At 44.5% G+C, this 15,537-nt stretch overlaps 1 protein-coding gene across 5 annotated transcripts in view; it reads right to left on the reverse strand.

The window, feature by feature from the left end:
• Positions 1-1,884: 1,884 nt before the first annotated feature.
• Positions 1,885-15,537, reverse strand: part of CTTNBP2NL (CTTNBP2 N-terminal like) — a 54,652-nt gene continuing 40,999 nt past the window's right edge. For all 5 annotated transcript variants that reach the window (XM_049095499.1, XM_035700700.2, XM_049095498.1 and 2 more), the window contains 3 exons: positions 11,043-11,273; positions 7,382-7,489; positions 1,885-5,987 (listed from right to left, as the gene is read on the reverse strand). In XM_049095499.1, the coding sequence (XP_048951456.1) occupies positions 4,506-5,987; positions 7,382-7,489; positions 11,043-11,273 (1,821 nt within the window). In that variant the 3' untranslated portion in view covers positions 1,885-4,505. The remainder of the gene's footprint in view (positions 5,988-7,381; positions 7,490-11,042; positions 11,274-15,537) is intronic.

Raw genomic sequence — 15,537 nt, forward strand, 5'->3', positions numbered from 1 at the left:
GAGAAACTCAAGCAGGCTCCACGCCCAGGGCGGGACCCTACATGGGGCTTGATCTCGAGATCCGGAGATCGTGACCCAAAGCCAAAATCAAGATTCGGACAATGGCTGAGCTGCCCCAGCATCCCTGTTTTTGTCCAACTTCTCTGATCCAATGAAGGTCTCCTGGCACTGGTTGGGTCTGAAAATTCACTCCTGGGGGTGGGTTTTTTTAGGATGAGTGGAAGGAGCAGTGTGTGTCCTGCAGGGTTCACACCTCGTCTATCCTAAGAATCAGCCTGGGTATTTACTAAAGCCCCACCTGGGGCTACGGAGTCCGAATCCCCGGGGTGGGGCCTGGGCACGGCTACCTGCTGCCTCAGGAGAAGCCAGGAAACACGGGTAGTGGAAAGCAGGAAGCACTGGGGGCTTCAGTCCAGGTGGCACTTACTAAGGGCCCTGTGTGAACCTCTGGGCCCCAAGGGCCTCAAGTACACAGGGTGCTTGGACCCAAGTAGGTGCTCTTGGCTCGGAGTATCATTGACAGTCTGGCCAACCAGATTCAAGAGTTTAAACTATCTCCTGAGGTCAGAGGCAAAGGACAAGTTCTTGTGAAAGAGCAGGGAAGGCTATGAGGCACCGTTTCTCAAAATGCGAGCCGCCGAGCACCTGAGCAGCCAGCCCCAAGGCCCAATCCTCAGGAGTCTTATTTTAGAAGCTTCCAGGTTACGGCGAAGTTTGAGAACCACTACCTCGGTCTCCTTTCCCCTCCTCTGCTTTTACCAATGAACTGGCCATTGACAGCTGGCAGATGGGTGATCTCCAGAGTTTTCTCAACCTGTTTTACAGCGATTAGGTGTAAGTAACTCCTTTGGAACACTGCTCACTGGCTACTTTGGCCTTCCGATTCTGAGAACAGATACTACTTTGAAGCCAGCGTTTCAAGACATTTGAGGTTCTGTTTAAAGGACCAAGCATCAGAAGAGCACTTTATAAATTAATGACAAGGTGGCCTTGCTACTTCTGGGGAAGACAGGCAGAGCGGGAGGACCCAGGCTCACCCGTCCAATGGATACGCCTCGGCAACACCCACATCAGTAGAAATAACTCAGAAAATGAACCAAAGCCTGGAAGAATGTTCTCCACAGCTAGCTGTACAGAAGAGGCCACATCCAAGAGAGTTGGAGGGCGGAGACGCTGTCTGTGGGAGGGAGGGAGGCTCTGGGCACAGAGGGCAGAGGGGAGGCCCCACGCCAGGCTCAAGGGACCCTGAGAAAACGAGGCACTGCCGAGCGGCTGGTACAGGAACGCAGACACGCCCAGTGTTAGTTGAAACACTCATTCATTGGCTTGAAGGATGGCAACTCACCACATGGGACTCTCCCCGCTGTCACAGGAGCTTCAGGGGCTTCTGCCGCCTGCGGCCTGCCCTGGCTAACGGTGCAGCCCGGGAGCACTGGATGAGGAGACACGGGGCACACTGGTCATTTTGTCAAATGCCAGGGCAGGCCAAGAGCAGGCATCCTTACAGTCGGGAGCACGAATCAGGGATGGCTGCAGGGTTTCTGGATCCTCTGAAGCCCTCGACCACATTATGCCTCTTGGTATGCCCATTTTTCTGCGGACAGAGTCTAGCTTTTCTTAAATTCTCAGGTCTGGAACCCCCAAGGGTTTAAGGATTGCAGGTTGGATTACTGCCAAGGCTTCCTCTAGCTCTAAGGTTCTAAAGAAAACCAATATCCCAGCTCCTTGTGGAGCCTAACATGGATGCGTTACTGACCTCACTTGGTTTTTGGAAGCCACAGGCGACTGCTCCCTCTACACCACCTGCTCCTCCTCTGACAAAACAGACCCGGTTGTGCAACATCCTTCACTTTGTACAAACAAGACTAGATTTTGCCCAGACAGTATGATTTAACTTGTTTTAATGCAGTCTGCTATAAAAATGGATGAAGACTTCTGCATGGTACATTTGGCTTCACAATGAGAATGCCTGGTTAGTGCCTGTGGTCTGTGCTGCACATCCACTAGCATCTGCTGACTAGCAATCTAGCTTCCACAACATGGGTTAAGACCCAAGCTGTGGATTGTGGAACTTTTACTTAGCACACACACGATCTACAGCAAACTTAAAATACTAATCTATAATACCTAGCTGGATTATTGGATTCATTGCAATATTGTGCTTATTTATCTTAGAAGATAGGCAACTAGCAAAAATACACATTTCTTTTGCATTTCCCCACCCCCATATTACACTGTAAAAGAAATACATTATTCAGTGCACTTCCTAAGAAATAAACTTCCTTATAGAATCTCTCTCTATATAGATCTATGCCAAAACAAAGGAAGAGCACAATGCAACTTTTAAGATTACCATTTAAAGCAAGAGAGGTAATAACACTCTGAGACTGGAGCCCCCATCCTGTTTACAAAGTTTAGCTGTTTTATCACTTCACTTGGCTGTGCGAGGGAATGAGGTTTAATGCATGATTGCCTTGGGAAGTTTATAAGATGCCCCATTCATCACTTGGTAGACACCCTGGGGCATTAGTAGTACTTTAATTTTTGATGTATCGGCCTTAATCAAACTGTAAGCCCTGGAGACACCAATTGTGATTTATACATTGATTTCTATCACTGGCCTGTCTCCCATCGATTCATACTGGATTAAGAGGAAATAGATTTAAATTACCGCAGGAGGACAGGGCTGCTGAGTAATGTTGGCCAGGGAGAATGTATGTGAAGATACCAGGACCTTGCCATCCCTGAGGACAAAAAGTCCTAGAACCACCTCATCTCAGCTGGGTTGCAAGGTCTTACTTGGAAGATGGGGAGAGTCATTATATCCTGCGGCCTCTGTCAGCTGTACCAGCCTATATGTTGGAAAGGGTAGAGGTGTTTGTCCTCAGAAACTCACAATAATGGAAATGACAGAAGTTTCTAGAATGAAAGAGGTTGCAGTTTGGCAGCTGGTGAGCTAAACCCAGCTGCAGAAGCGTTTAAACAGCAGTTTAAAATTGTTTTTGGATCTATTTTGATACTTCAAAGTGAGGACGTTTCTATGAAAATTTGGATTTCACAAAAACTTGAGCTGGTAACCCTGGTTGGGCACTACTGCATGGCAACAAGCAGCTGGAGCCGAACAGGGGGGCTTGGGCACTTCAGTTAGCTATAGCTTCCCCCACCCCAGCTCTTATAGCCCCCGATTGACCGGTTTCATTCATTTACACAGCCAGTTGAGTTCTGTGACGCTGGGGTTGGTTTGACTCTGGCCCTTTATGACCCTGAAGATCTGACTTTGTTCGGAATTCCACGCCCTTCCTCTGACAGATGGGGTCCCAGCCACGTCTAGTTGCTCCGTTAGGTAATCCTAATGTGCATTTCTACTCACCTTTATGCTATATTGCAAACTCCAAAGGTATAATCACACTAATATTCATGTGTTTAGGTGTGTGTATGTGAAACACGTAAAGGGGTGTGCATCTATACAGATATATGTATACTTCCATTTAGGGAAAAGTTAATTTGGTTCCACAGATACAGACACCAAGTGCTGGCAGCTCAGACAAGAAGTGTGGCAATTTGGTAAAACCTGTATAATTCTGACTTATAATATTACAAAGATAGTGAATTTTAAGTTATTGCTTTGTGAGTACATAATAAAGATCTCATTCTGTTGCAAAATTTTTATACAGAATGAGTAACCATTTCCTATTCAAGTAACAGCAATCGGAATCAGAAGTTCCTTACACAACAGTAGATGCCTGAAGAGATTTTTTGAACGGAGATGTGATTTCCTTCTATTCAAGAATTGATGTGGGAAATGGGGAGTGACTTCATTTTTCAGAAGTACAAGAAAATCAGCACCCCTACTGCTTCCTGCTCAGGAGGGATTCTTGAGGGCTCTAAGAGCTCAGCTTTGTGGTGAGGTCACACCTACCTTTAGGATTCCCGTCCTACTGACGCAGCCTTGTTTCTGAACACAAAGCTTATATTAAAACAGTAAAAGAGGATTAAAAGCAGTGTTGGTTTTTAACATTCAGGATTCATGGAGGATCTCGCTTTCTGCAGTTACATGATCCATTTTGTATTGTTGCTGCAGGACCATATTTGTATTGCAGGCTTATTTCAGGCACTTTTGAAACATGTTCATCTGGAATAAAAATCTGCATGAACCACTTCTGCATAATTCAAAACGAGCGTTGAGTGATTTCTAGTCCCAAAATTAGACAGCAAATCACTGCCTGTCCTCAATTAGCTTTCTCCATCACGAGACAGTGACTGCTGAGCTTGAGACATCTTTGAGGTGCCCTTCTAGCTTTAGTACAAAGGTGTGAGGCATACAAATCCAAATGACTCACTTTCTACTTAAAAAAAATACAAAGAAAGGCGAAATACACTAAATGGACTATACAGATGGTTTCAGCTCCTATCAAAATAAATAACATGATCTGACTCAACGGTTGGACTCTGAGCTCTTGGACGAAATCTGGTGGAATGTCAGCCATGGAGACTCCCGCTAGGGACTAGCTGCTGGTGGGCAGGAGTATCTCCACGTCCTTGCCATTAGCTACGATGGCAGTAGAAGAGCAGCTGACGGCTAGGTCTTCTGTGGTGGCCACAGAAGAGGCGTGGGAATGAGTTTTGGTCAGTGGAGTGGTAGTGGATGGAGAAGGGGTGAGGCCAGGTTTTTTGGGTGGGATGGGTGGAGGGTTTCCTCTCTCAGCTCTGGGGATGGTGGGGGACTTGATCCCTGGGGACAAAGGGCTCAGCGGGCTGGACACTTTCCCTGGAGTAGGGGAATGGCTGGTGTCACCTCTTGGGGTGGCAGCGTTGGCCAGATTTCGATAGTCTGTGCCAAAGGGAGAGCTGTTGGGGGAGACGGGCTTGATGGACCCCTGCTGGCTAGTGAATCTGGAGAGCACCTGAGTGACTGTGTTGCGGGCCAGCTGCTTGGCAGCAGAGTTGTCTAGGAGGGTGGGAGACAGGTCTCTGGATGGGGGGCTCTGCAGACCACTGGCCTGTTGGTCCTGATCTGCCTGGGACTGAAATTTGTGCCGAGCTGCATGGAACCGCTGGTTGATCCCTACTTGGTAGGAGGACTGGTAGCTGGGGCTGCTGGCTGAGGACCCCAGCAAGCGCTTAGTCAGCACTGGGGAGGAACAAGGAGAGGATGTGAGGGAGGAGGAGGCGGTACTGCTGGGAGACAGTGAGCCCCCACTGGACGGGAGGTGACCGGTTGCTGGGACGGGAGTCTCAATTCCCGCAGGACACCCACCATTCTCCACAGCTTTCTCTTGGGCCAACCCCACAGATCTGTCTCGTGGAGGCACTTGGCTCTCCACACTGCTACCGATCATCGACTCCTTGGCAGTTTGTGTCTCTGGCTCAAAGTGGCCATTGGTTTTTGCATACGAGTAAGGAGGAGTGGTGGGACCAGGCAGCCCGGTGGCTGTCACCTTGGCTGTGTTGCTCCCATGGGTTCTTTCTGCCTGCGAACTTTCCGTTTGGCAAAACACAGACACCAGCACGGGAGGCTCAGTCAGGGTGCCTTTAGACACGGTTACCGGTTTCCTCACTTGCTCCGTGGGGCCACTATGCTGTTGAGAAGCCTCCAGGTCCTTCATTATCTTCTTCAGACTTTCCATCTCTTCCTTCAGGGTTTTGGTCCGGTTCTCTTCTCGGTTCAGTTTTGCTCTAAGTTGTTCTCTTTCGATGTCGAACTCAGACAGCTGCTTCTCCACCTGGGCCTCGGTCTGCAAGCCTCGTTTCCTCTCAGCTGCCAGCTCTTCCTCTAGTTGGCTCACCCGGCTCTTCTCCTTCTCCAGTTTCAGGCTCAGCTCACCCACCTTCTGCCCCTCCTCGGCCGCCTTGCTGGTGGCTTTCTTGCACTCGAGCACCAGCATGGACGACAGCTGCTTGTGGCGGGTGCGCTCCTCTTCCAGCTGGCTGGACAGCTTCTTCTGCTCTTTTTCAAACTTTTTCACTTGGGACTTCTCAAATTCCAACTAGAAAAGAAGGCCACCATACAGCTTGATTAGGATAAGAAAGCAAAGAGATGTGGTGCAAAGCTCCTATCAGGTAGTGCATCCCGGCTAGCGCTTGTCGGGCACATGGATTGCCACCTACGCCACATGCTTAGTTCAAATATGCCTGAAGCATCAGAGCACCTGCCACAGAAATGTACACACTACGGTTCAATCTTTCTCTGATGGTTTAGGAGGCACGTCTAAGTGCTCATATTCTATCCACAGGAATACGGGCCATTGTCTGTGTTTTAGGTCAGAGGGTCGAAGCGACCAATATGGGTAACAGCAAGCCCTATGCACCAGGTTTCATGATAAATGCTGATGGAAACAGAGCTATTCACTTATTTAACTCCAGTAGAGTTAATGTGGTGTTCTGTTAGTTTCAGGTGTATGATATAGTACTCATCCTGGTAAGTGTACCCTGTAAGAAGACAACACTTCTGAAGCTTCAGTAATCCTTCTTTTTGGTCTTTAAAACAAATAGATGCATTTAAATTGTACTTTTTACATAAATGCAGTCTATTTTAATTATCCTCCCCACCCTACTTAAGGCACAGCAACCCTATGCAAGAGGGAAAGGGTTGACAGAACTCTATTAGTCAGTGTTTTTCAAACTCTGAGACCCATTAATGGATGAGGAAACCAATCTCATGAGCTACGATCAAAGTTTTAAAAAAATGAATAGCTATTGTAAGCAGTAAGGGTGATATATGATTTCACGAGATTTTTGTTTCAGGCATGTGTTTGTGTGTGTGTGTGTGTGTGTGTGTGCACAAATGTATATACTGGGTTGTGATGTAAACAGTATTTCTTACTGGGATTCCTAAGTCAAAATGCTCAAGAGTTTGAAGCTGGTGTTCCCACAGTATGTTCTATGGAATGACAGTCCTGCAGTGAATGCTCTATATCAAACAAAGACTGTAAAATTGTAGATTTGCTAAACTCAGAATACCTTGTCATGTTCTTGAGACTCAGGATGTGCTTATCTATACTAAAGGGCCTAATGAATTAGAAACCTATTTCACCAGGCACCCGGGTGGCTCAGGGGTTGAGCATCTGCCTTTGTTTGGCTCAGGGTGTGATCCCAGGGTGCTGGGATCGAGTACCCCAGCAGGCTCCCCGCAAGGAGCCTGCTTCTCCCGCTGTCTCTGTCTCTGTCTCTCTGTCCCTATGTATCTCATGAATAAACAGAATCTTAGGAAAAAAAAAAAAAAAGAAAGAAACCTATTTCATTTTGTTTAATCCAGTCATTCCCAGATTTATTGGACTGCAAAGCCCTTTGTTTTTAGCAACACTAATTTACAGCCTGGAGAACAGTCTTTGAGAAATGCTATTATAGCCAAACAGTGCTTGAGCCCCTTCGCCTTAACTACCTGCTGGGTCAGCCGCTCTCGCTCCTTCTCCAGCATGTAGGTGACATCATCCCCTTCAGCTGTGTCCTGTGCATGTCTCTGCCTTTCCTCCTCAAGGTCCAGGATCACCTTTAAAGAATTAAAGGAAAAAAAATCCAAATATGAAGAAAACCCACATAGAACACGGCACAATTAAATACTAGGCGCCGATCTAAGCACCTAAGATAGTTCTGGAGATCAATGCATCCATCCTGGTTACGGCTACCAAGGATCATGTTGTCTAGCAGGCTGAAAGACAGGTGAGCTACATGCTAGAAAACCGTAAGACCTAGGCTTTATTTCAGGGTGCACAAAATGGCAAGTGAATAGAAGAGAGCAACTAATGAGCTCCAGAGGTTGAGAAGCTTCCCGAGAATTAATGAGTGTAGCCACCGCAGGCAGTTTACTCCGACAAGCGGGTGGGTGCCAGTGATGAAGCAAGACAGGACCGTGGAGAGCAGAAAGCTGAGCTCCTGCCTCAAGCTCAGATCACTGTGCCCTGCATAGTTGGTCATAGCATGTAGTATATAGTTAGCTAAGATGTGGGGAGACTCTCAGGCTCAGCCTGCACACAAAAAGCCTCAACACTTGGGATTTTATGTGGAGATTTTTCACAAGACCTTTTAATTAACCTGCCTCCCCTATTCCACTTATCCTGGCACCAAAGGATTAAGCCCAATTAAGGTGAATACTGTACACATTTAGAGGGATATTTCCCACATACTCCCACCTACAGCTGCTGAGAGGAAAGGGATTTCTCAGCCGCCTCTGCCCCTGCTTCCCACGTCCCTTGGGCCAGACCTCAAGCGCAGAGCACTGTCCTCCTGATGACTGTTTCTCAGCCCTTCTCTTCACTAACAACTTTCGCGAATGGAGGGAGAAAAGTCTCTGGGACATGAAACACGAAATGTTTTCATTTAATGGAAATGAAAATGTCTCGGTGTACTTCATTTCCAGTTTAAAAAAAAAAAAAACCTAACTTGGGGCCCCTGGCTGGCTCAATGAATAGACCATGCGACTCTTGATGTCAGGGTTGAGCTCGAGCCCCATGATGGGTGTAGAGATTACTCAATGAAATCCTAAAAAAAACCATAAAAACCTCAGACCCTAACTTTTCAATTTAATAGAAAAAGTTTTGGCTAGTGGTGGTTGATCATCTCCTTTTCTTTTGGAGAACTCTCTAAAGTTACAGAAATGGAATGAAAAGCTAAAAACCTATAAAGACAGAGAGACCGTAGCAGACAAGAAATGTTAATAACATCCTGAAGAGGGAAAGAGGCAGGAGGTGTGGTAGCCACAGGGCCATGGGGGGGAGAAAGCCACAGGGCCCTGCAGGATCCCTAGGAGATATGGAACCTAAGGGCTCTGGCCCCAAATCTGTATCTTCCAGAAGGTATGTGTCCCCTCTACCCAATTCCTGAACATAAAATGTTCGGCATGCCCTGCCCAGGCATAAGGCGAAACAGAATGTGGCAGGCTCAGGATTTGGGGATGCCAGCTATGACATAGGAGAATGAGGGTGAGGGAAAGGCAGTGTGTCTGTGTTGGGAAGGTGGAAGGGTGGAAGGTAACCGGCATCTATAATAAAAGGAAGCAATGTAAGTGTCAAGAATTGTAAGTATCGAGTATCAAGTATAAATACAAGGATCAAGAATGATAAGGCAGGGAGGGGGAATAGTATACCATTTAGAAATATGGGGCTTAGCTACCAGAATAAATGGTCAAAGGAAAAAAGTGGTTGTTTCTGAATATGGAGGAGAAGGAAAGGGGAGAGATGGACTTGGGAACTATGTTTCATAGTAAGCAGGGTAACCATGTCATCTTCAGTGCTGACCACAACACTGCTGTGAGTCAAGGGGGCATTCCTAATGACGATCCAAGGCCAGCGACATCAACCGGGACGTTCTTAGGCAAACTGGGGCAGTAAGCACCCTAATTATAAGCCTCTAGGTACTATTTGATTTGTAACAAAGTCAATGTTTTACTTTAATAAAACACATACAAATAGATTGGCAGTTGGTTTAAAAATATTTAACACTCAAATAATCTGATTTTTTAAAAAGATTTTTTATTTATTTATGAGAGAGAGAGAGAGAGAGAGAGCAACAGGCAGAAGGAGAAGCAGGCTCCATGCAGGGAGCCTGATGTGGGACTCGATCCCGGGTCTCCAGGATCATGCCCTGGGCACAAGGCGGTGTTAAACCGCTAAGCCACTGGGGTTGCCCTCAAAAAATCTTATATGGAAATATAGTATTACAGAATTTTGATTTTTAATTTCTTCCTCTCCCTAATCACCAAGAGCCACAAATCATCCCAACACTACACCTTTCATGGCCATGACAGCCAGCCATCACTTGAGTGCAGCTCAGCTGCTTCATGTAGGAAGGGGAAAGGCCTGCCTATCAAACAAGCCTGCTGTGAATCCTTCCTTAGAAGGAATCCTTCCTTAGAGGATTACGTAAAAGGCCTCCAAATTTTGGCAACTCAGACCTATGGACACATTTTAAATTGGGCATAAATGTCTTTAGATTACTTCATTCTAGAATAGAAGTTAAACTCTTCAGGTCTTGGAAACTCTTGAGAATTCAATTAAAGACAGAGGAAAAAATTCACATTCTACAAAAATGTGTAAACTTTTGGCATTCTGTATATTTTCTGGGGGGGATCACGGAACATCTGAGGCGCATTGGTAGTTAAGAATCTCTACCCCGGCCTTTCATTTGGACACTGGGAAGAGTAAAAAAAAACATGGGCAAGACACATGCTGAAGCAATCTGTCAGGTGCATTTTAAGCAGATGGCTCTCTAATGCAGGTAATCATAAAAGTAATCAATTTGCAACTGCTGAGCCAATTTTGCAGAATAAAATGCTTCCTACAAAATGCATTGATGTCTCCCTTGCTGGTATGAATCTAAACCAATAGTTTAGAAAACGTAGCTTCTAGCCAAACATCTTTTACAGGCCAAATTTGAGTGGCAAATGACAGGTCAGGGAATAAAATTACAAGCACTAGAATTTCAATGAGGTGAGGTAGAGGAAAGCACAGGTTTGCCTTCCTAACTAGGGGCTGCGAGGCCTGGACCCAAAAACACACATGCATGCACATTTTCTAATAGGGTAGAACAGCTTTAAGGTAAATAATCCTAGAGACAGTTCATGGTTTTTTGAGAAGTAAAATGCAACAAATCTCAAAACTAGAGATATATAAAAATAATCCATTGGCTTGCATGTTTATAACTAGGTAAATTCTCTCTTTCTCTCTCTCTCTTGCAGCATTCCCCAAATACCTATTAATCTCATTATTTATCACTTAAGTAGGCAAATAGGGAACGCTCCGTTCAGCTAAGAGCTTGGTCAAACTCCAGTTTGTTGCCAAAGTCTGGATAATCAAGAGCTGAAAAAACAGAGCAAGTGTTTTGGAGTGTCACATCAAGAAGGAATGCCGTCTTAAGTGATGTGTCTGGCATCCTCCCTACATCGAACATTTTGAGTAACTTGTGTTTTCTTTCTGATCTCTTGGCTCCTAGGTAAGATGAGGGGCTTCTGGCACCCGGGAGACCTCCTGATTGCATCACTGTGGAAACTGGCAGCGGACAAGTCTTCATAGGAGTTTCTGTGGCACAGGTCAACTGGCCAAACCTACTTTTCGGTGCCTGCTCTCAGCCGCGGCCAGCTGGGACAGCATTCGCTCCTGCATGTTCTTGCACTGTTTCATTACCACCTTAAGAATGGAGAGTGGGTTTGTGCACACCGGCTGCTTTTCACCGTCATTCTTCTCCTTCAGTATTTCAAAGTCTCTCTGCAGAGCCATTAGAGGATCACTGATGTTGTATTTTCCATAGCGTTCTTCAATGAAAGTATCTCTGTGTTGGGCCTGGGAAAGAGGAAACAAGAAGCATTTGGCTTTTTAAACCTACTGCGGAGGGGGATTTGCTAGCAGTTACACATCAAGGATGGTGGTGGCAGTATGAGTGGAACCTGCTTGACTACAACTCTGATTGGTCTTTGGGCCAGCTCAGTATAGAAACAGCATCAGAGAGGGGGCACAGTATAATAATATTAACGAGGACAGATACTTATGCAGAGCTAACGATGTGTTAAACATTGTTATAAGCATTTATATTCACATTATCTTACTTAAATTTTATAAGCCGATTAAGGTAGTGCTATCGTCTTCAATTTGCAGATGAGAAAACTATTATAGAGTGGCCAAGTAAACCTGTTCCAGGTTAGTCATTTAACAAGTAGTCAGAATTAGGATTTAAGCCCAGGCAGCCTGGCTCCAGTCTTTGTCCTTAGCCACTATGCTTACCTGCCTCTGCTTACGAATGCATCTCTCTGTATTATGGCATTTGCATTTCTAAAATATGGTAAACATGATAATTTTATGAGTTTAAATATTTAGGGATGTAACAAGGTGGATATGGATAAGTAACGGATGCTAAACGTGTTATATTCTCCGACTGTGATTTGAAATACAGAAATGCATTTAGTTATTGGTGAGTCAAGAGGATGGAGGCACGTACAACCAGAAGTGCAGACCAGATCCCTTCTGCCTGCTGCCAAATCTCACCCCTTCTCCTCCTCTCTGTCTTCCTTTCTGTCCCAATCAGGGTCTGGTGGGCTTTGGGGATGGGAGAGAGGGTGAGCAGGGAATGCAGTTGGTGTTGGAGTCTGCTTTAGGGCTTTGGCCCTGGGTGCCAAGTTGGAGCCAAGGGTCAGAAAGGGAGTGGAAAGCTATTCTTTGGCTTCCCTACTCGGTCTGCTCTTCTTGGGGGGACCTGAAGTTGTAGCTCATGTGAGCATCAGATATTATATGCAGGTGAAGACACTGACAGTCACTTTACTGCACTGACATTAAAAAGGTTCCTGAGACATTTTACAAGGAAAACAAAAATGAAGTGTTAATACAGCATTGAAGAAACTTCCTCAAAAACCAAGTACTGTATAATTTAAAGCTTTCAAATGAAATCTAGTTATGAAAACTACTGTCATTTATCAATTTTTTAAAAAGTATTTCATCTGAAGCTAGGTTTTCTTTTTCTTTTCTACTTTTTTTTGGGGGGGGGGGGCGGAGCTAGGTTTTCTTACCACCATCATCCACAGAGGAGCACATTTGATAAGAAAGGGAAATTCACAATTCAGTGAAAACAAAATGACCCCCCTCAAGACAATAAAGCAAGCATGGGGTTTAACACAGAAGTATCTTTCAGTGCTAAAAATGTGATGATGCTTCCTTCATTAGACTGTCCAAGTTCAAGACCAAGGAATCACTTTGCCTTATGCTATAAATTTGTCTTGGTATCAATTTGCAAGTTTTCAAAGCAGCATTAGAAGCCATGGGTTTTACTTTTGGCTTAACTACAATCATTAAAAAAATTTTTTTTAAGATTTTTTTTTTCATCTAATTTCTACACCCAACATGGGGCTTGAACTCATGACCTGGAGATCAAGAGTCAGTCGCTCCTCGGACTGACCCTGCCAGGGGCCCTTAATTACAACCATTCTGAATGATGACTTTTTTGGGGTATTTGGATAAAATCGATATACTGGAAATATGAAGACCCAACCTGTTTTGTTCCTTCAAGTTACCATCTTAAAATAACCATCTTCCATCTTCCTTACTACAAGTGTGTGCACATGCACGTGTGTGTGTGTGTGTAAGCATGTGAATTAAAGGGGATGTGAATTTGAAAATCTAAGATAGACTTCTATTTTTTTTAGCTCCCAACTAAAAAGAAAATCCTCAGTAAAATTTCAAAATAGTCTATATATTCCATTTTAGGATGGAGAAAGATAGACTAATTCCTGAATTGGCTATTTTAATTCTTTTTTAAAATCATGGCAAGAGTAAAACAGAAAAAAACAGTTATTAGTTGCACTTTAAAAAGGAACAGTGTCAAATAACAGACTCATCAATATTTTCCTTTCGCCAAGAACATCTGTTTCTTTCAGTTGAGGTGTAAAACCTTGAGATTAACAATCCAGGATTCAATGAAAGTCCTTGTTTGTAGCTATTAATGTCCTAAAGGCAAATCCAGGTTCAGAAAAATGCTTAGTGGGCAGCCCAGGTGGCTCAAGGTTTAGCACCGCCTTTAGCCCAGGGCGTGATCCTGGAGACCTGGGATGGAGTCCCAAGTGAGGCTCCCTGCATGGAGCCTGATTCTCCCTCTGCCTGTGTCTCTGCCTCTCTCTCTGTCTCTGTGTCTCTCATGAATAAATAAATAAAATCTTTAAAAAAATTAAAATGCTTAGGCAAATGAGGCAAGAGGAAAAAAGACTCTCTGAAAAACATTTTGAAATGCCGCCTTTCTTATCACCTTGCTTTATTCATGATTCTCATTTCTGTCTGATGAGCGATGGTAAAGGAAGGATTATTGGTCCTGACTTTGGTGGCAGAAAAGGAAACGGAAACCTGAGTATTTCTACAGCCTTCTCCCTTTCAGAGCAACACAGAGGAAGTGTATTGGGGGAGCAGGAGCTAGGAGTATAATTCATGACTGTGACAGATCTGCTGAGATGCTGTCTCTCAGGTTGGAGTATAGTTAACTAATCCTTAAAAACCTGCCTTTTAAAAACCCATGCTGTTATTATCCTGTATAACTGTATAATTATTAAGTATCACTGAGTTACCAGTAATAGATGAAGAGCTTCTTTGGTGAGGTCTCAGACTTCTCTGAGAACAGTTGTTAAGCTGTCTGTTTTCTCCTGAAGTAGTTCACAGTAATTCCATAATCACTTGCATAGTAATTACAAGTTATACAAAATTGGTGGTTTTGCACATAAATGAAAAGAATCTGTGGAATAATCTAAAAAGAGCTCCTTGTCACAAAACAATTCTTTTAAGTACATTCTAATAGGGGGCCCAGATATGGGAAAAGTGAATTCAAAGTCTGTATTTATTATAACCAAACACTGGATTGGAAAATGGGAGATGGAATATGGTATTTTTCAACCAATTTTTTTTAAAGATTTTATTTATTTATTCATGACACACACAGAGAGAGAGAGAGAGAGAGAGAGAGAGAGAGACAGAAACACAGGCAGAGGGAGAAGCAGGCTCCACGCAGGGAGCCCGACATGGGATTCAATCCCAGGTCCCCAGGATCACGCCCTGGGCTGAAGGCGGCACTAAACTGCTGAGCCACTCAGGCTGCCCCTTTTTCAACCAATTTAATGCCTTGGGTGGATTGTAGGGATGACAGGTTTAACAGAACAAATAATAACAACAACCAAAAATAGATGTTAAGAATTGAATGAAAAGAGCTTTAGGGGAGGTGTGTATTGGTTATCCATTCCTGCATAACAAATCACTCTCAGATTTAACAGTGCAAACAGTAAACCTTTTTTTTTTTTTTTTTTTTTTTTAAATCTCCCACAGTTTCTGATGGTCAGGAGTCTGGGAGGGGTTGAGCAGGGTGGTTCTGACTCTGTCTCCTGAGGTAGCAGTGGAGCTGTTGGCTAAAGCTGCAGTCATCTGAAGACACAGCGAAGGCTGGTGCATCCAGTTCCTAGCTTACTGGGATGTTGGCACAGGCTTTGGTTCCTTGCATATGCTGGCTTCCCACAGAGCAAGTGACGGGAAGAGAGAGAAAAAGAGAGAGAGAGAGAGAGAGGGAGAGAGAGAAAGAAAGGGAGGGGAGGGCGAGAGAAGGGGGAGGGCAGAGAGAGAGACTGCCACTAAGATGGGCCTTCCAATGTCTTCTGTAACAATCTCAGAAGTGACATACCATCACTTGTGATGTATTCTCTTGGTCACAAGGGCGTGACTATCAGCTGCGGGGTGGGGGTGGGGTGTCAGTAGAGGCTGTCTTGGCAGCTGGCTACCACAAGGTGGATGACTAGATACGCCACCACTGTTTACATCTTAAGTAAAATTTAGAGACCAAGTCCCTACGGTCAAGGCTGAGTTTTAATACTTTAATGGTATTTCAGTTATTTTATAAAAATTTTTAAATGATATGGATTTGACTTTTTTGGGGAGGAATTCAGTACTACAGCTAAAATCAATCAATTTCTTGCAATTTCATTATTTTCACTTTACCGACAACATATATTTTAATTGAACAGAAATTTCTACATTGTCAGAAAACATCATGTTCTTTAATTTCAGACAACGGGAATATAATTGGCTGGTT

This window comes from Canis lupus, chromosome 17 (genome assembly GCF_003254725.2).
Source record: "Canis lupus dingo isolate Sandy chromosome 17, ASM325472v2, whole genome shotgun sequence".
Taxonomy (NCBI): Eukaryota; Metazoa; Chordata; class Mammalia; order Carnivora; family Canidae; genus Canis; species Canis lupus.